This window comes from Engystomops pustulosus, chromosome 1, assembly GCF_040894005.1.
Source record: "Engystomops pustulosus chromosome 1, aEngPut4.maternal, whole genome shotgun sequence".
NCBI classification, from domain to species: domain Eukaryota; kingdom Metazoa; phylum Chordata; class Amphibia; order Anura; family Leptodactylidae; genus Engystomops; species Engystomops pustulosus.
The window spans coordinates 269277947-269300935 of NC_092411.1; the positions used below are offsets into that span (position 1 = coordinate 269277947).

The following is a 22989-nucleotide window of genomic DNA, read 5'->3' on the forward strand; positions in this document are numbered from 1 at the left end:
AGGATTTCTGGTAACTAAGAAGTGTTATCTGCCACTGTTACACTGTGACACAGACTAATGCACTGATACATAGAGAGGGATCTTCTCAGAGATTATTAGTGTAATTATCGAGACTATTATTTTTAATTATTATAAATTGTATTATTTTTATTATTATGGAGATGATTATTAATAATAGTAAAAATAATAATAATCATCTCAATAATAATAATAATCTCCATAATAATAATAATAGTCTCAATAATTACAAAAATCTCTGAGAAGATCCCTCCCTATATACCAAAGCATTAAATCTGTGTCACAGTGTAACAGTAGTCATAGTTCTTAGTTACCAAAATTCTATACCTTGCTAATCACAGAGATTATAGCTCAGTTGGTTGAGGCGCTGTGACATTATTGTACGTGGACACTGCAGGTTTTGGGTTCAAATCCCAATGAGGATTTTTTTTTTTTTTTTATTGAAATGATTTTTATTATTATAATATGGCTAAAATTTGGGGCGTGGCCAGGGAGTGATTGGGGGTGTGGCTTAGGGTGCCGCCATTTTGTCCCTCTTTCCTTTTCACAAATGTTGGGAGGTATGGTTAAAGGAATAGTCCAGTCACAGCGGATTCAGTAAATTATACCTTGTGCACGGCCTGAAGGGACAAGCAGGACTCTAGGTTTTAGCGAAGTCTAGGAATACAATGAAACTGAGTCCTGCTCCTCCCTCCCCATGTATTATTAGATGAATCAGTCGTGATTGGAGTGTTCCTTTAAGTAAATGAAAAAAAATCCCTTCTTTCTATCCCTACAAAAGTATGACTTGCAAATACGACTACAGATGGTGAATCCAGCAGATGAGCTTATTAAGTCATCTTCCAGGATACATCATTGATGTCTTGTGCTTTGCTTGCAAAACTTAAGAAACCATGAAAGTGTGAATAAATTAATCATGGAAAAAGATCAGTAGTAACTGAGCGCAGTATGTGCATATCCTGACATTACCAAGAGAGGAAAGCCTCTGATCTGTGGAGAACGAGGGAAGTACACTCAGTAAGTGGCCCCCTAAATGCCTCACCATGGAGGAGACATATAGACCGGACACTTAACCGCTGCTATATATACTGTACGATTACATGAAGGATCATGTAAACATCCATTAATGCTGAACGTGCATTCAGGTCTAAACAGCAAAAACATTTAAAGGGATATTCTGACGTATTATTATCCATGAAAGTCTGATATAAGTGTCCTACCTACCAACATCAAAGATATAACAAGACCCACCCCTTGCCAAACCCCCGAGGAGAAACCTCAATATAATCTGACCAAGCCAAAAGAAGAAAAAAGCTGCCACAGACATAAAATAATTCCATATAGATATCCATATGGACAACTTGAGTGCTCCCAAATATATATGTATACCAAAAGAAAAAAGCTAGTACACATAGAGAATATTAAAAAAGGTATATTTGTCTTCTACAACTTTGGCTAGTTCCCTCTCCTCCCAGAGTAGACCTCATAAATCAATTAAAGACACAGCAAACATTGGAGCGTTATGACGTCTTGTCTCAAAGGGACCTATATGCTAAAGAGATCAAACAGATCATGACTGTCGGGTTGCGGGCTCACCCGCGCCCCTCTCTATACACTGGCGTGGCACCCGCTCTTCTCATCTGTCCCCGCTCCTGACATCGGTCCTTGGGCTGTGCAAGCGCATCCCTGTCTCCTCGGGTGCAAGCGCCGGCTTCAGAAACTTTAAAGGGCCAGCGCACCGTTAATTGGTGCTGGCCATTTCCCAGAAATCTATACAAACCAACCTCTCCCGGCACACCCTGCATGTTCTTTGTGCCTTATGCCTTAGGGAAAGCTGTCTCATGCCTTGCGCTGATATTGTGATTTCCCGTTGTTCCTGACTACGCTCCTATGCTGCCTGCCTTGACCTGTTGCTACATCCGACTCTGATCCCGTGCTGCCCGTCCTGACCTCCTGCCTGTCCCTACTACGATTCTGCTCAACGTCACTGTACCTCACCTTGGCTGCCACCGCAGACTAAGTTTTTTAGTCCCAGTAACAATTGGATTTTCTAAATTTTTTTGCTGTAATGGGTACAACGATTATCAATAAAGCTTCATTACAGACGCCTTACAGCTGATCATTGCAGTCTGGGACTATAGTAACATCCAGAGAGCTTCACCAGAGGTCACAGGGGGCAGAGGGGTCCGTCTGTAACTATGGGTCATCTGTAAGGAGATAAACCAATAACAGGCGCCGATCCATCTGGATCTGGAGCACATCAGCCTGTTCTCCGGCTGGAAGTCACAACGAACGAACAGTTACAATTAACATGTTCCACGGATTCAGCTATCCATAGAAATTCCTTGGATATAAACCAAGCCTGTAAGTTACATATCGAAGATCTGGTGACATCAACTGGGAAAGTGACATCAATGAAAGTCTCATATGACTCCTACCTACCAACATCCGAATCCTTGTTCAACCCCCCAAAAAACCCTCAATAGATTCTGTTAAGCAGAAATATATCTGCCAGTGGTTTGTCCACCAAAAGGGGAAGGCAACACAGCATGACCTAGATCTGTATGTAAGGTGGTTCCAAACATTTTACAAGAGGATGACAAACTTAGGGGATACCAGGGTCTTACAAGAAGCAATATGTAGGTGGTACCGAACATCTAACAAGAGGCAACAAACTTAGTGGTTCCCAAAGTCTTGCAAGAAGCAACAATTGGGTGGTCACACACATTTAACAAGAGGCAACAAACTTAGTGGTTACTGAAGTCTTACAAAAAGCAACAATAAGGTGGTTACAACCCCCCTCTAAATACAACAATAGAACATAGTCCTTAGTAAAGAACTTCAATCCAGATCACTGTTCTTTTTTTGACCCCTATGAAAAACGTATCCCTTAATAACAGGATGATCAGGTCACAGCACATGCAAGTCACTCGGTGGTATAATATTTGGCTTATTGTAGTCCGGTTCTATTTCGGGTCTCAGCATACGCTCCAGCGCCGGCTCTGTGCACTCCTCCTGTGTAGCTCCCAAAGTTATACAACATTCACATTCATCATTAGCGGAGAATCTCCCTCCATGGTAACAGACACTGATGTTCCCAGTGCTATGTCATACAGCCAGAACTGCACCAGGTTCATCTCTGTCTACGCTCCTCAGGATAGATTTATACAATATCTATCACTAAAGGAAACCTTCAGATTCTCCTTCGGAAAATGGTAGAATCAAGGAATATCATTTATTTTATACAATACTTTGTTAAGGGCTAAGGCTCTGTACAGTGTCCTATCTGCAGGCAGCATGTTATAGAGCAGGAGGAGAGGAGCAGATTGTACATAGTGTCCTATCTGCAGGCAGCATGTTATAGAGCAGGAGGAGAGGAGCAGATTGTACATAGTGTCCTATCTGCAGGCAGCATGTTATAGAGCAGGAGGAGCAAAGCAGATTGTACATAGTGGGGGTCATTTACTAAGAGGCCGATTCGCGTTTTCCCGACGGGTTACCCGAATATTTCCGATTTGCGCCGATTTCCCTTGAATTGCCCCGGGATTTTGTCGCATGCGATCGGATTTTGGCGCATCGGTCCCGGCGTGCACGCGACAGAAATCGGGGGCGTGGCCGAACGAAAACCCGACAGATTCGGAAAAAACGCTGCATTTTAAAAAAAAATGTGTCGCGGAGCTTGCACTTACCTTCACTCAGCCCGGCTCGGTGTATTCCAGCGCAGCAGCGCCACCTGGTGGACGTCGGAGTAACTGCCTTAATAAATCCCGGCCAGACCCGAATCCCACGCAGAGAACACGCCGCTGGATCGCGAATGGACTGGGTAAGTAAATCTGCCCCAGTGTCCTATCTGCAGGCTGCATGTTATAGAGCAGGAGGTGCGCAGATTGTACATAGTGTCCTATCTGCAGCTGCATGTAATAGAGCAGGAGGAGCTGAACAGATTGTACATGGTGTCTTATCTGCAGACGGAATGTTATAGAGCAGAAGGAGCTTAACAGATTGTACATAGTGTCCTATCTGCAGGCAGCATGTTATAGAGTAGGAGGAGCTGAGCGGATTGTACATAGTGTCCTATCTGTAGGCAGCATGTTATAGAGCAGGAGGAGCTGAGCAGATAGTACATGGTGTCCTATTTGCAGGTAGCATGTTATAGATCAGGAGGAGCTGAGCGGATTGTAGATAGTGTCCTATCTGCAGGCAGAAAGTTATAGAGAAGCGGGAGATGAGCAGATCATACAAAGGGGCAGATTTACTTACCCGGTCCATTCGCGATCCAGCGGCACGTTCTCAGCGGTGGATTTGGGTCTTCCGGCGATCCACTAAGGCAGTTCCTCTGACGTCCATCAGGTGTCGCTGCTGCGCTGAAGTTCATCGGATTGCACTGATCGTCACCAAGCCGGGCCGAGTGCAGGTAAGGGCGTGTCAAGCGACACTTTTTTAAAAAAAAAAATGCGTCGGGTTTTCCGAATCCGTTGGATTTTCGTACGGCTACGCCCCCAGATTTCCGTCGCGTGCATGGCGCCGATGCGCCACAATCCGGTCGCGTGCTCCGAAATCCCGGGCAATACAGGGAAAATCGGCGCAAAACGGAAATATTCGGTTAACCCGTCGCAAAAACGGGAATCGGACCCTTAGTAAATGACCCCCATAGTGTCCTATCTGCACTATAGTGGCACTCCAATGGCCGCAGTAATCTTGTGACAAGCTATATAAAGGTCAGGGCACAGCTGTAGAGGTATTACCAGCCTCAGTGGTGACCTCTGTACACGTGACATATCACTGCTGGGGTCTGTGATGTGCAGCGCTGCGTAATCTGTGTGCGCTATATAAATAAAGAATTATTATTATTATTAACTACGGTCTATTGAGATACTGAGGAGCTGGAGCTGGGTGGTCAGTGGAACATTACATATTTTGACAATGTTGTATTAAATCAGCTGTAAATTTTCAGACAAAAAAGACGTAGCGTATTTGCATCTGAGTTTGCATGTGATTCAGATTTACTTGCTTTAAAGAGCACCTGACCTTTAACCTTTGCCCTAAGCACCACTGTTTAATGACTAGGAGGGGGTATACATTCCAGAAGTGCTAAATTCCCTGCATAAAGATACAGAGTTTACTAAATAGACATGAGAAACAAAATAAAGAGGCCAAAATACTGGAGCCACATGGCACAGATTTGGAGAAGATACGTAAATTATAAACTTATCCTCCAATAAATGGCGGCAGGTAGGTCTGACAGGTGCTTATCCTCAGCTATTAACGTGACATGCACGGTCGGCTGAGCAGAACTGATGACACCACAGGGTTAAGCTGTAGGGTCACATGTTTGGCAAATGGAAGACATTTCTAAAAAGTCATGCATGACTGGGGGACGTAACATGGACAAGTCAAAAACATTAACATTTTTGCAATCTCACTGAAATTGTGTTGCGTCACTAATCCCCTATTTTTAGGAGAGGACCACCGGTGATCAGGAGTAAAGGGGTCTCTTATCTGCTGTTTGATTTGGTCTATGGGAATGACAAGGGCTGAACAAATCATGTGGGTGACTATCACAGGAAGACATGGAACCCTCATGTATATCATTGATGAGAATTCCACGGACTTCCATGGATACTTTCATAAAATAACAATCCAAACAATTAGTATCCTGGTATTAATGAACATATCCTAATTGTATGACTGTTCTAATTTTCATAAAAGTGCTATTTCACCCTATTATTTTCTCCAATAATTCACTCAGCACCGCCATATTCCGTGGCGCTGTACAGAGACGCCTAGACTTGTGCTGTCATATGTAAATATATCCCACACAGGACACGGCACACGTGACTAGCCATGGGTGTTATGTGACACATACAAGCATGCAGAAGACACAACTGTACCTATATCTTCCGGCATCAGACAGGCCCAGAGGGTTTGTAATCCCAGTAAGTGCTGGCAAGCTGCTGGATGTGCACTTGCCAATGCTCGGCACCCGGTGAGTACTATGGGGCACTAGATGAGTCACTGGGAAGGTCACTGCTCGGAGACTAGTGAGGTGACACAGGCTGAGCTGCTGGTTCTTGCCTCACAGCAGATGGTTATTTGACTCCATCATCTCCCACACACAAGGACAGACTTAGCCAAGTTGTCGGCGCTCACGTCTAAAATTAGCGGCTTCCAGCTCGTGTGAAGACTCCCACGCTAACATTTGGGAAATACCTATCCTTACTGACATATCTGAGAGTCGTTTACTATGCCGCCTAAATATGGGGAGCTAGAAAATGAAATGCCTCTTCTAAAGTGCAAAGATCATGGGCCTGACTACCGGCGTAGAAGGCATAGCACCTGCTACCGATCCAGCAGATAAGACGCTCTATCTCCAGAGGCAGTCTATAGACAAAGGAGAAAGCACAGTGACAACATGAAAGGGATTTTCCTTCCTTAAACAGAAGACTTAGAAAACATTACCCATATGGATAAGCTGCTATTTGGCTGCTCACTTCTCCAGGGGAAATGTAGTATTGCATGCATGTCCACCAGCAAAAGAGATGCTACATTTTCAAAAATTACATATTTTCCTACCCCCACCCTCTTCACTCCTGCCTGGTGAGAACAAAATCTAACTTACTGCCATTTAAACGATAATCAATAACACATCTTTATGCTTTGTTAAACATCCTTTCATACTTTCCAATTTTTTCCACATGTTTTTCCCAGGCTTTGACATTGGGTATACACTCATTCATCCAATTCCTTACTATCAAAAGTTTAGCAATAAATAACTTATTTTTATCAACTCTTTGTCTATGTGAGTTACTTTTACCTCTTGGACATCTCCCAGTATACATAATTTAATAGAAAATTGTATATTTAATCCGATTCCCTATTAATTCTTTCCAATACTTCTGTCCAATATTTTCTAATGATGATACAAGACCACAATAAATGATCTAAATCTGCACCCTCCATACCACATTTTGGACAACTCAAGTGTTTGGCTTTATCCCATTTACTCAGCAATACTGGAGAGTAATATATTCTTTTAATAATGTTGCACTGTATAATTTTATAATTGAAATTCATTGAGCATATTTTTGTTTTTTCATATATTCTTCTCCAGTTTTGTTCATCTAATCCATCCACCAGAGTCCGCAATTTCCTTACACTTTTAAAATTCATAGTGTCTGAGATTATTACCATCGTAGTTTAATATTAGGTTTTTAATTGCAATTTACCTTCAGAGTACTTTCTTGTTACCATATCCAAAAGAGGGTAAGTCCATCTCCAGAACTTTTACTTTTTTTTATCCTTTATTGCTTGTATAGTATAAAATACCCCAGTATCATATATAGTTTCTTCAGTTCTCCCCCATCTCTTTCAGTTCTTCCCACTTTATAACTTTCCCACTCACAATTTATCCTTGATAATTACTTAATTATCTACTTGATAATTGCCTTTCTGTTCTAGTTTAGTGACTTCCTGTTCTAGTTCTGCAACTTCCTGTTCCTGTTCTGTGACATCCTGTTGCAGTTCTGTGACTTCCTGTTCCAGTTCAGTAACATCCTGTCCCGACTTCCTGTTTTAGTTCTGTGACTTCCTGTTTTTGTTCAGTGATTTCCTTTCTCTGACTTTCTATTCTAGTTCCAAAACTTCCTGTTCTAGTTCAGTAATTTCCTGTTCTAGTTCAGTGATTTGCTGGTCTGACTTCCTGTTCCAGTTCAGTGACTTCCTGTTCAGTGACTTCCTGTTCTTGCTCAGTGATTTCCTTTCTGTGACTTCCTGTTCTAGTTCCAAGATTTCCTGTTCTAGTTCCAAGACTTCCTGTTCTAAATTAAAGGGGAACTCATGAACAACAGCACCCTAAATGGTTGTAAGGATAGTTGACAACCCTTTAACCCCTTAAAGATGCCTCCTAATTTAGGCCTTAAGGCTATGGAAACTAAAAAAAAAAAAAAAAAACATGACACCTGGCAGAAATAACTTCTTTGATTCTTCTGTTAAATCACAGAGTCCTGTATCATCACAAAAAGGAGAAAAAAAGGGGTCACAACTTTTGCATTTCTTAAACTCCAGTGCTGGTGATGGTGGTTGTCATCTGGAACCCACAGACAAGTTGGCTATGGGTCGTTATAAATATTTGTTATGCCCTGCCTCATACAATGCCTTGAGTTATATTCTTCCACCAAATGGTTAAAATTTCAATTGTCCCTAACACATTTTTATTCTTGAAATACCTAACAGGACAGGCTGAGGATTTCCAGCTAAGTGTGATAAATGCTCCAGAATAAACAGTAACAGCGAGGTCACGGCTCGTGGTGTCAGTAGATTACCAGATTAATAAAGATATGCAAGGAAGATATTAAATTAGTGACATACGCTCACAAGGACGCTACATTTATCTCCTGCTGCCGGGGTCTTATTATTATTAATATTAATGGAGTATTCACTGTGGGATCCTCAGGAAGATATCTGTTACACTGCAATGCAGCGACCAAAATAGATGAGTTACAGTCAAATTGTCAGCATATGCCCAGACTGGTCGCTGCTCAAGGAGTAAGTACAATAGACAAGGAAACCTGGCATCATTGGGGCAAAGGGAAAATGTATCAATAGGAAGTTTTTGATAGGCTAACTTACTGTAGTTCACTTTGCTGTGTAGACTGGGACACATCAGTAGAGGACAAGTGACAAAGACAATGCTGTACAGGCGGTCCCCGGGTTACATACAAGATAGGGTCTGTAGGTTTGTTCTTAAGTTGAATTTGTATGTAAGTCGGAACTGTATATTTTATCATTGTAACCCCAGCCAGAACTTTTTTAGGTCTCTGTGATAATTGGATTTTAAAAATGTTGGGTTGTCATAAGAATCAGGATTAACACTAAAGCTTCATTACAGACACCTGTGATAACTGTTATAGCTTTCTATTGTAGCCTAGGACTAAAGTACGGTAAACTAGGGCTCATATGCAAGTCGAGTGTTCTTAAGTAGGGGACCGCCTGTACTAAAGTACTAAATATACCAGGAAATTCACACTATACTCACACATTTATGGCTGTGCTCTGCAGACTAGGACAGAGTTTTCAGAGAACATACATCAGGATAGTCACATTATACATATCCTGATAAGGCTCTACAAAGTAGACAGGGACAAAGTCAGCAGAGGTTAGTGACAATGACATTACTGCTCTGCTAAAGTAGTATAAGGATAAACACCTGCTGTAGAAAATGCTTTGCTGTGCAGACTGGAAACAAGTCTGCAGAGGACAGTGACAATGACAGACTGCTAAAGTCTGCTAGATCCACTGCCATACCCAGTCTTTTAGAACAGGGTCACTTGGGCCCATACTCTATCAATTATGCATCTACAATATGGCTGCTCCAAAAGAAATAAAGGGCTACTAACAGATGCTTAAAATACACAATTATTTTTGGTCATTTAGGAGTTTTCCGCAGTCAAAAAAAGTACATGCAAGATAAATTAAAGGGTTGTGCTATAAAAGACACTTGACAGGTGCATGAATCAAGTGTATGACTAGGAGTTTGGGAGAACTTCAACCTAGATTCACCAAGATGCACATACACCACCAGCACTCTATGGGGCACATTTACCTACCCAGTCCTGCGGAGTTCACGAAAATGCATGTCCGACAATAACGCGATTCACTAAGATCGTGCGCCCGATATCCTGCATGTGTCGCTTCCCCGCTCAGGTCTGCCCCAGTTCACCTTCTTCTTCCTGGCGCATGTAAGTGCATTGTCTTGCGACACAATTTGAAAGTTAAATCCTGCGATCCCGAGATCTGTCCGAATCAGTCAGATCGTCCGATGGCTCGTCCCCCAATTTCTGTTGCATGGAAGCCGGCGCAGCTGTGCCACAATCCGATCGCATGCGACACACTCCCAGCACAAACCCCTGTTAAATACCTGTCAAGGCTGCACAAATCTCGAAAACCGTGAACAGTTCGACGAAAGTGCGATCTGTGACCCTAAGTAAAAAAAAAGCCCCTATATGTTCTATGGGACTTCTGGGACAACGGTCCTTTAGGTCACCACTGAGGTTCCGTAGAAGTAAATTAGAACAGAATGAGCATGGGCACCTGTACTCCATATGTTATGGGGCCCTTCAAGGCACCTCCAGTCTCCCATTCTCACAATCAAGGTGGTGGTGGGCGTCTGACTTATACATGACAAGTATTTTTAATGGCACAACCAATTTGAGATATGGAACCTACCATCATATGTGAATTAGACAACTTCAGCCCCCCAGAGCTTTACAGTGACTCAGAAAATACTTGTGGATGCTCCAGCTGCTTCAATTAAAAAGAACATCATATAATAATACCATACTGTTTCCCTAAAACAGAACGTTCCAAAATTTCTAATTAAATTGTTCCTTTGTCTCCATCATTCCTTCACTTTGGTCATAGACCTCTCCTTTACACGAGCAACATAGAAAAGCACATTGTCCATTGTGGGAATCCAGAGAACACGATAGACTATGGTCCCTGTAGTCTTACCAAATTACTAATAGGAACTGTGAGAGTCAACTTCAAAGGAAAAAAAATAACAAAAAGATTGGGGGAGGGAACCATCACAGTGACGGGAACCGTGACTGCGGATTGAAAGGAATATCTGAGGCAAATGGAACAGGACAGGTGCTGCTTTTTTATCCATTCTGTGATCCAGGTAAACAGTTTATGGTGCTGGTGTGTTCTACATTGTATGTCCCCCCATGTCTTGGCCAGGATCGAAGTGATGGAGAAGACTACCTTTGGCTTGGCAGTCAACCAAAGAGAATAGTGCCCATATTATTATACTATGTCCAGCAGGATCGGTAACAATGTTGTGGGTATCATTTCATATAATTACTTCAAAAAAGTATCGGCCACCATCAGATCTCCTCTACTCTGGCATATACCACAGTTCACACCATCTACTCTTTTGAATGTTGTTTCCAAATGTAAAAAATAATTGGATCGACCCCCTGTCATGTGGTCTTGTTCAAAATAATTTTGGTCAATCTCCCACCTGCCAGCGCGACACACTGGTGGCGAGCCCCATGACTTCACTTACCACCTGATGTAAGTATCAGCTCCTCAGCCGACTGTGTGAGTAGCACCAAAAAGCTAACTCCACACAACTCACCAAAGCGAGACAGTTCAAGTCGTCAGATAAGGTTAATTGGAAGTTAATTGAATCTAAGACCAAATATAAGTGGCTGAATATCATAAACTCCAAATGCTCCTTGCCAAAAAAAAAAGTTCCCCAGTATATTCTTCAAAAGGATGGGCGCTCCCGATGCCCTGAATATGGCCAACATGTCTGCTATGCCTAACCTATTCCAATACTGCAAATCATGCTCTATAACCCAAGCTTATTTAATTCATGCATGGCCTTGTTTCACAATTTGTACTTCAGTAAATCTATTGTGTGCACTCCAAAATAATGAATTACAAGAGCATAACACTTATCTCTATGAAGCAGGGAGTGGTAAAAAGTGGCATTTAGAAAGAGTCAAATTTGTTAGCCAACATGTTGTTTTATGTTAGTACTTTCCACGTCTTAGTTTTTATTACCTCAATAAATCAGCATTTATCTATATTGATAGTCATTACATGAATGAATTTTATAAATCACAGGAACCACATCATACCAAGTGATATTATGCTCACATCCATGTGGATCTGCTAAGTTGTTGGCAGATAACCCTATTTAAGTCTAAAGGGACATGGACTGATGCTGGTTGTGGATATGCAGCAATGAAGTAGAGATGTAGTTGTGCAGCAATGAAGATAAGCTGTGGTCATGCAGTGATGAAAGATAGCTGTGGACATGAAGTGATCATGAAATTTCGAGTAAAACCTGTATTTTCAACCCTCTGCCTTAGCTACTCTCTAACGAAGCACCATTATATCCTAGACATGTGTAATTGTATGCGCATACACCTTATGTAAAACATGCTCATAATGGAAAATGTGCTGTATTAAAACCTGATCAAATATATAATTTACTCTACATGCTCTCAACAGGTTCTTTAAGTTTACAGCAAAATTGCTAAATTGTTGCAAAAATAAGGGATCCAGCAAATGGAACCACAACACAAAAACCCTTACAATGTTTTGAAAGATCTATTAACTTTGTCTCCATCCTTCCATCAGCTTAATAGTCCGTGGATGGGGGGGATCTATCAAAAACTATTGGTTCAGGTTCGACAAGTTCCCATTTATAGTCACCAAATAGCTGATTCCCCAGTATAGAGAATGGATATGTTTATGACTTCTCCGCTGTTCTATCTTTTGGCCTTTTCTAATTGATGTTCAGATTCTTCAATAAAGGTCAAAGTTAAGACCATCTCAGTGGGGCGCCTGCAGTAGACCGATAGTAACATCTGAGTCTTATAATCAGGAGCATGTAGGTCAATTAAGTTACAGTAATTGGACGTCCCCATGACTTGATTTCACAGGACTTAACCAAGAAATGAGAACTATTTCTAATGCCGCTCCCCGCTCACTGACACACTGAAACGCAATAAAGCCGATCTTGTTTGCTTTATTTCCGCAGCTTGTTGTCAGATTCCTCTTTTTTTCCCCCTCTCGTTCATAAGACTATAATTATCTTCATTAGAATGTAGAACTAAATCTCTTTAACTCCTGCTGGCCCAGCAAAACAAATTATCCTGGTCCACTGGTTACTGGAGCCTTGCTGTGCCTGGAATCTTACAAAGCATTTCCAAGAAATTCAATTTTACAATCTGACTTAAAGAAATATAAGGCAGCTATAGGAGAAATACAACTGACCTGAATGATCTTAAAGGAAATCTACCATGAAAATCCATCCTGGTAAACCAGGGACATTACTCATAGATCCAGGCACTGTGACTGTGGGAATCTTCTTATATCTGTTATCTATGGACTCCTTCCTTCTAAAATCTACTTTTATAATTATGCTAATGAAGACACTATGTGGTGTTTCCAGAGCCCCTCAGTGCTGTAGGTACACAAGCTGTTACAATGAGCAGAACAGGTCTCCACCCTTCCCTGCAACTCCTGCTGCTGCTAGATTACCCAGGCAGAGTGAGAGAGCAGGAGGGGTTTGGGTGATACATGTTCAGCTCATTGTAACAGCCTGTGAAGATAGAGCACTGAGGGGTTCTAGTAACGGCACTAGCACCCTTAAGGGTCATTAGCATAATTTAAGGAAGAAGAGGAGTCCCTCTGTGCTGCAGCTTCACAAGCAGTTACACTGTGCAGGAGCACTTCGCCCTCCCACTGTGTGCTGAAACTGTGAGCTGCAATACCAGACACAGCCTATGATTAACGGCGGCACTATTTCTGGAAGAAAAATGACTTATTTATATTTCTGTCGATTTCCCTTTAATAATTTCTATTATTCTAATACAACATACTCCAATGAGTTAATCCGATATCTGATATTCAGTCGTCCATAAAGGCAGAGTGAGAAATTATCAAAAATGTCAAACATGTAAAGGGCAAAACCTTTGTAACAAATTACTCCAGCAAAACAAGCTCGTCTCCAAAAATCTGATTATTCCTCTTGTCAGCTCGCAGTGCGGCAGCATAATCCACTGAATGCTTGGAAATAGCCATTAGGGATTCTACGGGAGATGAGCAAATCTTTTGAAGTACAATTCAGGAAATGTTTCTGTGTTTCTGTAACCTCTCTCCAAGTGTTCACTTAGCAGGTGGGAGGACGCTCTAGAAATGAGATTAACAATGCCAACAAATTACTGTATAGAGAGCTCCAGAGATCAATAGATATGAAATATGGATATAGTCAGGGAGGGGAGCGCTCTCCTGGTGCCTAAGGCAGAGGTTCCCGAATCAGCCCCCTTTACTCCTTGATGATAAAAGGAGGGGACCTCTACACCTTCATGCAGCTCGGGTTTAGGTTCCCAAAGCCTTACTTGTGTCTGGGGCCATGGTTTCGAGATTCCAGAGGGTAAAGAAGGTGGAGAATTTGGTTACTTGAGCCCGCTGGGGCCCAATGAAGCAAGATGTAGTGTCCTTGGCTTCACCATGCGTAGAGCTCATTCATCGGGGGTCCAGAGCACAGTCATTGGAACCAGCTGATTGATGGGCATGTAGAGTCCCATCACTGTGTACCAGTTAAAGCTCCATATATTTCATAGTGGCTGGGCCTGGTTCCAGTAGCAGATTATAATTTGGGTAGTGATGAGCGGGCCACCGGCAAGACGTTCCGGTTCAACACTCAGCTTGACCATTAAATGTGCACTGCCATCTAAATGCCGGCGGCACAATCTCTGACAGTAACTCTATGATTGTGGCCCCCAATGATGTCACGGGGTGTGACAATCCTCAGGAAAATGGCAGCGCGAGTCCACTCCCCGAAACAAACTTTCATGATGAGAAGAATTTGACCGGGTCTGGCCCATGGTCACCTATCCTACAACGAGAGGGACTTCCATCCATGAAGCCTCTTTAGAAATATACAAGATCCCTTCTAGAGCTTTTGAATGTCTACAAACTGCAAAACTGAAAGCGGATAGAATGCACCAACCCCTCCGTTCCAAAGAAGCTTGGTTCTGGTACTGTATGTTGGAAGTATTGTTCAAACAAAAAAAAAGATAGATTTGTGGGTGACCCATAATTTTTATACAGCCCATGGCCCATAATTATCATAATCTGCAACTCAGTCTAAATCCCACATCTCCTACTGGAGCGGTGCCAAAACATCATATTCCCAGAAAACTCTTTAATATCCTTCTATAGTCTCATTTTTTACCCAGCAGCCCCTATGATTCTTATCTTATAATGCATTTTCTCTAACCCCCCCCCCCTACTACACCAACTACTATGTATCTGGTTCAATTTCTAATGTCAATCCTTTCTTTTCATTTTTATATTCCGCCCTCCCATCCTGATGGTGCTCTAGGCAGCTGCCTATCCTGCCTAACTCTTGTCTCACCAATGGAAACTGCAAGAGAAGTCGGGAAGAAGGCTACAGTGGGACGACACATCTGCTCTGTTTTCTGGCTCTGTTATTTAGTTTCTGATTCATTATTCACTCAGGAACATTATTAAAAGATTCCGAATCTCAGCGACTGCCAGCGTAGGATATCCTGTCAGGAAAGACTTGAGGACCCTACAGAGTGTATTTTGGAGGGTTGATGAGAGGGTTGGACATTTTAGGAACATTGCCACACACTTGGGAATTTCACAGAAGATAATATTGTTTCAGGGAATAATAACATCAGCTTGTGAATCTTAAGAGTGGGAAGCCTGCTGAAAACGGGAGGAAAAATCGAGATGTCCTCACGAAAAAGTCGTTAAAAGGACACACAAAGCTGTCAACAGAATCACAGCAAATAATGGAAGATGAGCAAAATCCATTCAAAGCTCATTACTAATATGAAGTTATGAGAAGTTTTCTGGGACAAAAAAGATTTAGCCAGAGGCAGGAAATGTAAAAAAAAACCTGGCACCATGGAGCTGCGACGCTGGAACATTGGTGTCTTGTTAGTTGACTGGATGTTTGACAGGATTGTTCATTCAATCCTGGAAAATTGCAAATGGAGATGGTGGACAGAGATTGGAAGTGATAGGGGCAGGGCCGGATTAAGGGTGGTGGGGGACCCTGGGCGCAAACTGGTGGGGTCCCTTCCAACAAGGTTTTTGGAGGTATATAGCCTCCCAGCCCCCTGTAGTATGTAGCATACCAGCCCCCTGTAGTATATAGCCTGCCAGACCCCTGTAGTATATAGCCAGCCAGCCCCCCTGTAGTATAAAGCCACCAGCCCCCTGTAGTAAATAGCCACCAGCCCCCTGTAGACTTTAGCCACTAGTCCCCTGTAGAAAATGGCGATCTCGGCGATCTCCCCCAGTCTCACTGACACAGCTGTCATCCTAGACCTATATGTGCATTGCGGGCGGCCACGGGCCGCTGCGCATTGCACACAGAGACAGTCAGTGACTCAGCTGAGCTGAGTCGCTGACTGTCGGAAACTGGTGGGGGCCCCTTATAAAGTGAAAGTGATGGGGGCCCCGGGGCTCGAGCCCCATGAGCCCCTCCTTTAATCCGGCCCTGGATAGGGGCTCTATGGATGTACCGCATAGAGGGTGATGTACCATGTTTTTTAGAGACCCATAAGATGAGACATGTCATTACAATATTGTCTAGCATGGCCTGGGATGCAGATAAAAAACGCTCAACTAGGACATAACACTGTTCCATGTATAAATTAGAACTTCAAGGATTAATTCCGTCTTGTAGACGTCCTAGATGATTATTGGGTCTCACCACCCTTTCATGGACAAGAGAAGAAGATGTATGGTGGACCCTCCACTGTCCTATTTCCCAATATCAACGCTCTACCACCAATACTGTTCCACTTCTGTGTTCGGGATCTGCAGAGAAAGTAGTAGAACGGGCATATCTTCTAACTTTTTTTTGCTTTTATCTAAGCCAGTAAGGACCACAGAAAACAGGCTGAGTAAGCATTTTTTTATGCATTCTCTAACTTGTAAGTTGTACTGTGTGAACCAAAGAAAACAATGAAAACTAAATTTCAGTGCAACATCCTTTTAGTTTAATTACATTATATAATAAAAAAAATGTATGGTCTTCATAAGAGATTAGGTGTAACCTCAATCACCCCAATGCTCCAGTTAGTAAGTCTATGGGGACTGTTAGGCACTAAACAATATGGAGGTTAGCTAGTCACAGGTCACATTATCTCCATTTAAAATACTACAGGAGCACTAATAATAATGATATCCCAGGGGAACGACGGCTGACCTTGCAAATCACTGCACTCACTCAGTGTCTCCTTCAGAAAGGAAGAGCTCAATTATCTTTTTCTGCATTGTCAAGGCTCAAGATAGAGGAGACCCTGTGGATAATTAGGATAAGAGTAACACATAGCTTGAATCTTTGTGATATTTTGCTAAAAACTGAATCCACGCTGGAGAATACGTGTATGTATCTGTGCTGTCGTGGTTATAGAAGACCTAAGCAGAAGACCTACTGCTGTGGTCAACCAAGAAGAAGGTTCCAATGGGAACCCAACCCAAGTTTATCAACTTACAGGGGTATTACCATCTTAAAAATGTATGCATGATATTGGTCCCACTGCTGGAACTTGCACTTTTGTCCAGCATAGGGGTCACCGACCCTTATCCTGCCTGGTGAAGTAGCTGCTGGCTACCGCTCATGGAAAGAAACAGCTTCTTCTTGTCTGTCCAGAGGATAACTTTGTGACGTCTTTGGTTCTACCCATGCTCTATACTATGTGGATATGTTTTTCTAAGGAAGGAGACTTTTCCTGGCGATCCTTCCATGAAAAACATACCTATCAGTCCTATTCTCATAGAATTGCTGGATGACATTCTCATCTAATCTTTAGGAGGACTAAGAGGGGTTGAGAGTGTTCCGTGGAAAAACTGTCTACAAGCTGAATGTTGCATTTACACAGAACCCATTACTGTGTGTGGGGCACATTTTCTGACCTGTCCTGACGTGATCCCCGATCTGGAATGCCCGGCGATGATTCGGAGCTGCCGCAATTCACTCAGATCGTGCGTCCAATTTCCTGCATGTGTCGCTTCCCCCGCTGAGGTCCGCTGGAGTTCACCATCTTCTTCCCCGTGCATGTGAGTGCTGATCTTGCAACAAAATTAGAATTCTAAATTCCGCGGTTTGTCCGAATTAGTCGGGTTGTCTAACGACCACACCACCCGATTTGTGTCGCATGAAAGCCCGTGCCGATGCGCCACAATCCGATCCAGTGCGCCGAAAACCCGGGACAATTCAGGACAAATCAGAAATAGTCGGGAAACCTGACGGCAATTAGTCCAACGGACCCTTAGTAAATGTACCCCATTATCTTGTCCACAAGGTGTTGACAGCCAAAAGAAATTAGATTTGTGGACCCCAACACTTTCCGAGAAGACCACTCAAGTCTTCCGAGCTCTAGAGAGGAAACTGACCATATTGAATGTTGAACCTATTAAATTGTTGCCATCCCCAGAAAATTGTTGGTTCCCACATTTCATCCATATTACCAGAGGAGCCAGGGGTGACAGATTTCAGAAGATGTATAAGCATATATCTTTATAGGATTACATGTAGAGACTTGTCCATGGTGACCAAGGCTTTGACACAAAGTAATGACCCCAAAGTTCTGGAGAAGACAAATCCAAACGGAAGTGACTCTATGGATAACTGGAGACTATTTCTCATGGAATCATTTAGCAATCACCTATAAGACCTTATTCATGATGTCCTGTGTGTATGATGATAGCTCCAAAGATTACAATGCAATTATAAGAGGATGTGTGTAGATGGAGGATGTTCTGTAGAGATGGAGAATGAACTTTCTGAATCATCTATTCTGGTGGGTCAGAGGAAGCACTGTTTGACGCCGTAGACATTGAATAGTTATCTATGTCTATATTCCAGTGCAGGACAGACGTCCCAACTTAAATCTGCTTCCTCTTACCCTAAACTTTTTCTCCCTTTGTCTCTGTTGGCCCCGCCCACTAACACTAGGTCTCACCCACCACAGGGTGCGTGAAATGGTGAGAAGGTCTGCAGTTTCACACACAGTGCTTGCTACTAAATACACCATGCAGTGAGAGGGACAGTATTCTGGTAAGGACAGGAAATGGACAGCGAGAGGACTTCCTGTCTGCACAGGTTAAGATTTGAAAAGACACAGAGCTGTCAGTTAAAAGGTGGGATTCACTGGCAGCCTGAGAGAAAAGTTGACTCTTCTCTTCAGAAGTTGACTCATTTGCATATAAACGACTGTAATTAAGGAACGGAGTCTCATTGACAGATAATTTTAGGTGATATGTGGAGGGGCTTTTAACCCTTTATCAACAGGTATTACTGGTGTGAAGGGTAAAATTCTAGGGCCAGGTCTTCTTTAAACGGGTTTTCCCATGAAAGTCAATCCTCATTCATCATTGGGGTTATTAGCGATAACGAGAGTGAGATCGATTGAGATTATTAGGAATCCAGTAAAAGTAAAGTGTGGGCACTAAACCCTATATACAGGCAGTCCCCGGGTTACATACAGGATAGGTTCTTACAATAAAGCTTCATTACAGACGCCTTTGATAACTGTTATAACTGATTATTGTAGCCAAGGACTAAAATACAGTAAGTTACCAACATCCAGAGGTCCGTTTGTAACTAGGGGTCGTCTGTAAGTCGGGTGTTCTTAAGTAGGGGACTGTACAACTTTCTAGTGTAGGCACAAGCCTGAATACAGTAGTCACAGCTTCAGACTTGCTCTATGACTCAGTTATAAAAGATTACTAAGCAGAATAAGGCTTGTAATATACCGCTCTGTCGATGACTATGGGGCGCAGAGGCACAGACTGGTGCATTGTTTGTATGGTGCAGCGGTAATAATAATTCTTTCAAAATGTTTTAAATGTGATAAAAAAGTGCAAGATTCCAGTAATTTTCTGTTCTGGGTAAATATTATAGAACAAATAAAATAAGTGCCATTAAAAATAACAGAAAGCGGGAAAGAACAGAGCGCTGTAATTTGGCTATTTCTTGCATCGCTGAACATATTTTAACAGAGTTATGAATTTACATAATGAATTTAAATAAAAATGTTAAGTAAATTTTGATGAAAATGTCAGATCGTACTATGTCCGCTGTGGTTAAACAATTAGAAGTCACGTTTTTGGTAATCAGCGCGTCTGGGTCAATGGTAATTGTCTTCAATTTCTGTGCAGCGCCACCACAGGAGAAATAAAGCATTACACTGTGTCCACTAAAATCAAAGGGCGGTCACTCAAACACTCAAGGTATAAAACATAATCTAAAATCATAAAACTGCATAAATTACGTGCTCTAGTTAGGTGGACTGGGCCATTGGATCCAAAATCTATGGATCCCATCATAAGGGTTTGATTCCCGTCCTAGGGTATGATTGACTTAACATGACTGTCCAATTCTGAAAATGTACATAGATTTTGGAAAGTAATCCTAATATTATGCAGTGATACCGTTTCCTAAGACCCATCTTATGATCGTCTCTGGTTCTCTGCCTTACAAATGTCAACAGCAACAGGTGGTGTGATCCCTGTCAATGCCATGTGATAATGCGGCTGAGAGGTTATGTAAGTGATTAAAAACCTATTACAATAAAGTATTATAAGACAGTCTCTAACTCTTTTATATGTCCTTATATATGTTTCACTGATGCCTTTATCCATGAGATTGGAGTAACCGTGCTTCTAAAAAAGACTTTTATAGATACCCTCTGTTACTAAAGATCCAGTCATGGAGGTGGGAGAGCTCCAGCAAACAGTCAAGCGACCCCACCTCCTAACTGAGGCTGACACTGCTAACTGGGACCCCCTCAGGAATGATGGAGTTGAGAGAGACAATTGCTGTGTGATTTGCTTTAGAGAATTCCTAAGAGAGGGGTAAGTGAGGAGCTGATTTCTCACAAGTCCCACAAATGTAGTTGAGCAAAGTCACACCAAGCCACTGTCTCTCTCAACCTCCTCATTCACTCCTTTCTCAGGAATTCTCTTTTGCATCTCTCTCATCTCCCTCATCACTCCTCCCTCAGGAATTCTATTCAGCAGGGCTAGCAGTGTCAGCGTCAATTAGAAGGGGGTGTCTTTTATGTCTCTTTTAGAAGAATAGGGTTCTAATCCAATGGATAGAGGAATCAATGGAACATGTAAAGAAAAGTAAAATGTAGAGTCACGGGGTGGGGTGGGGGAGTCACAGGAGACAATTTTGTATATGTATAACATCCATTGTATGCTTATCCAGAGAAATACTATAGCAAATTACAAAATTGTAGAAGTCAAGCAAGCTCCCTCCCTGATTCTACCTTGGCAGTGCAGGTTTTTCCATTGATCAAACTCTCAGATTATCACAATATCAATAAACTTAATCTTTTTTCCATTCTCAAACCAATACACATTAGTACATGGACCACCGCTGCTTCATGAAGACTTCTTGTTCCCAGACCTGGGGAAAATGAGGTCTCCTAGTGATCAGTAGAAGTAGAAGTGATTGGGCCTTCACCAACCTACCCACTGTTGTTTCTGTCTAGAATAAGCCTTAATTGCATAGTTTTAAGAGAGGTCAGCTAGTGGTCTCCAACTTGTGACGCTATTAAATAATCTTAGCACAGATGAAACACAAGACGAAGTCAATGGCGTATAACTGATAGTAGACACCTCCAGTCTTCCATCTATGACCCTCCAGTCTTCCAGATCATGGTGGCTCCCGCACCATCGCCTATTCTCTCTACAGACACTATAAGGAAACATACAACATGAACTAGACTCATCGTTCTTGACAAGAAGAATCTTAGTCCATTTTACCTCAACGCACGTTGCGTCATCCATTGCCAGTATAGGACCATTGCCAAAACACCACGTCGGGAGCAAAAACACAAACGTGGCCTATTAACCTCCATTTTGATGAACTCCATCTTCTAGTACCTCCCTATTGTCAGAAAGGTGTTCCTCTTTAATTAAAAACCTCCAAAGCCATCCGTTATTAACCTCCCCAATGACTGACCTCATCAGGGTGGTAGGATCTCTAATCCATCACAATCATAGGGTTTTCTGGGTCCAGTTCTACACATCAAAACCCTGTGCCTCTTGACTGATCATATAGACCAGTGGTGGGGAACCTATGGCACGGGTGCCAGAGGTGGCACTCAGAGCCATTTCTGTGGGCACTCAGACCATCGCCCCAGAACAGAGTTCACCTAATACAACCAAATCCACCAAATCTTCCTACAGTCCAATGCAACTTAAGAGATGCTGCTCTCAGCGCTATTTTAAAGCAGTTTGGAACTGTGGGAAAAGTAAGAAGGTGTGGACAGGACTGCATTATCTCTGGAGGTCCTCCTGTTGGACCCACCATTCTTCCTCTACAGAGAGACCCTGGAGAGAAGCTACAATGTCTGAACTTTCCCTTCTTCTTTCAACTGTATTGGTTGCCTCAGGGGGTTCGATACGATTGAAAGATGTGGAAGAACAAGTAGCAATAAGTTACTAGCTAAAATGCCATGTTGGCACTTCACGGTAAGTGGATTTTGTTTGTAGTTTGTAGCAAATGTAGTTTTTGTCTCACCATCACTGATATAGACTAATACACACAGATTTTACAGGAAAACATACGCATTGCGGGTCATTTATCTTTATTTTTCTTCCTGTTTTGGGGTGTTTTTTAGACTTTTTTTTGGCACATTGCAATTTTTGCGCCTTTTTCGGGACATTCTCCGTCGGACATTTATTTTACGTCAATGAGACACATTTATCTTCTATTCCCGATGTGCTAAATGTCGCAAATTACATCTATCATTTCAAATTGTCTAAAATTTGCGACCTTTTTTGGCGCAAAAAAACTCCAGACTAAACCATACTTTAGGAAAACTTAGAAAATGGAAAGAAGTTACTTGCGACATTTGTGTGACATTTTTGCGACATTTGTAGCAAATGTCTCAAAAAGATCTTTAAAAAATCCCCCATTTAACACAAGGAAAAAGTGAGATTGATAAATTACCGAAGAAGTAGATGGGGAAAAAGACAGGCAAAAACTAGCCAAAACAAACAGAGATAAGATAAATGACCTCCGTTAAATTGAAACCCAAATTTTTAATATTTGGATCTAAAATCCCCACCTCCGTACGAGTTGTATCCAAATGAGATGTCGCCGTTTCTATTCTTAGCCCAGGGATCATCTGGCTCCCGAAATATTTACCCCTCTGGCAACTGAAAGCTTGACAACAATATTCCCATCACTGTACAGTACGTGCCAACACCCCGATTCATCCATTATTCTGCAAAAATGACAGGAGCAGAAATATAACAACTCGGCGCTAATGTATGTGCTGATCCGCACCGCACTCCACCGAGCACAATGACAGCCAGTTACACGTAGAATAATGCAGCGAGGTGACACCTCCCTCTACACAATGACAAACTGCATCGCACCACGAAGGC

At 42.3% G+C, this 22989-nt stretch overlaps 1 protein-coding gene across 1 annotated transcript in view; it reads right to left on the reverse strand.

Annotated features, from left to right (window-relative positions):
• ABLIM2 (actin binding LIM protein family member 2) overlaps window positions 1-6063 on the reverse strand; it is a 94256-nt gene extending 88193 nt beyond the window's left edge. Inside the window, exon 1 of the mRNA XM_072126138.1 lies at window positions 5910-6063. Within this exon, the coding sequence (XP_071982239.1) occupies window positions 5910-5925 (16 nt within the window). The 5' untranslated portion in view covers window positions 5926-6063. The remainder of the gene's footprint in view (window positions 1-5909) is intronic.
• Between the last annotated feature and the right edge of the window lie 16926 nt (window positions 6064-22989).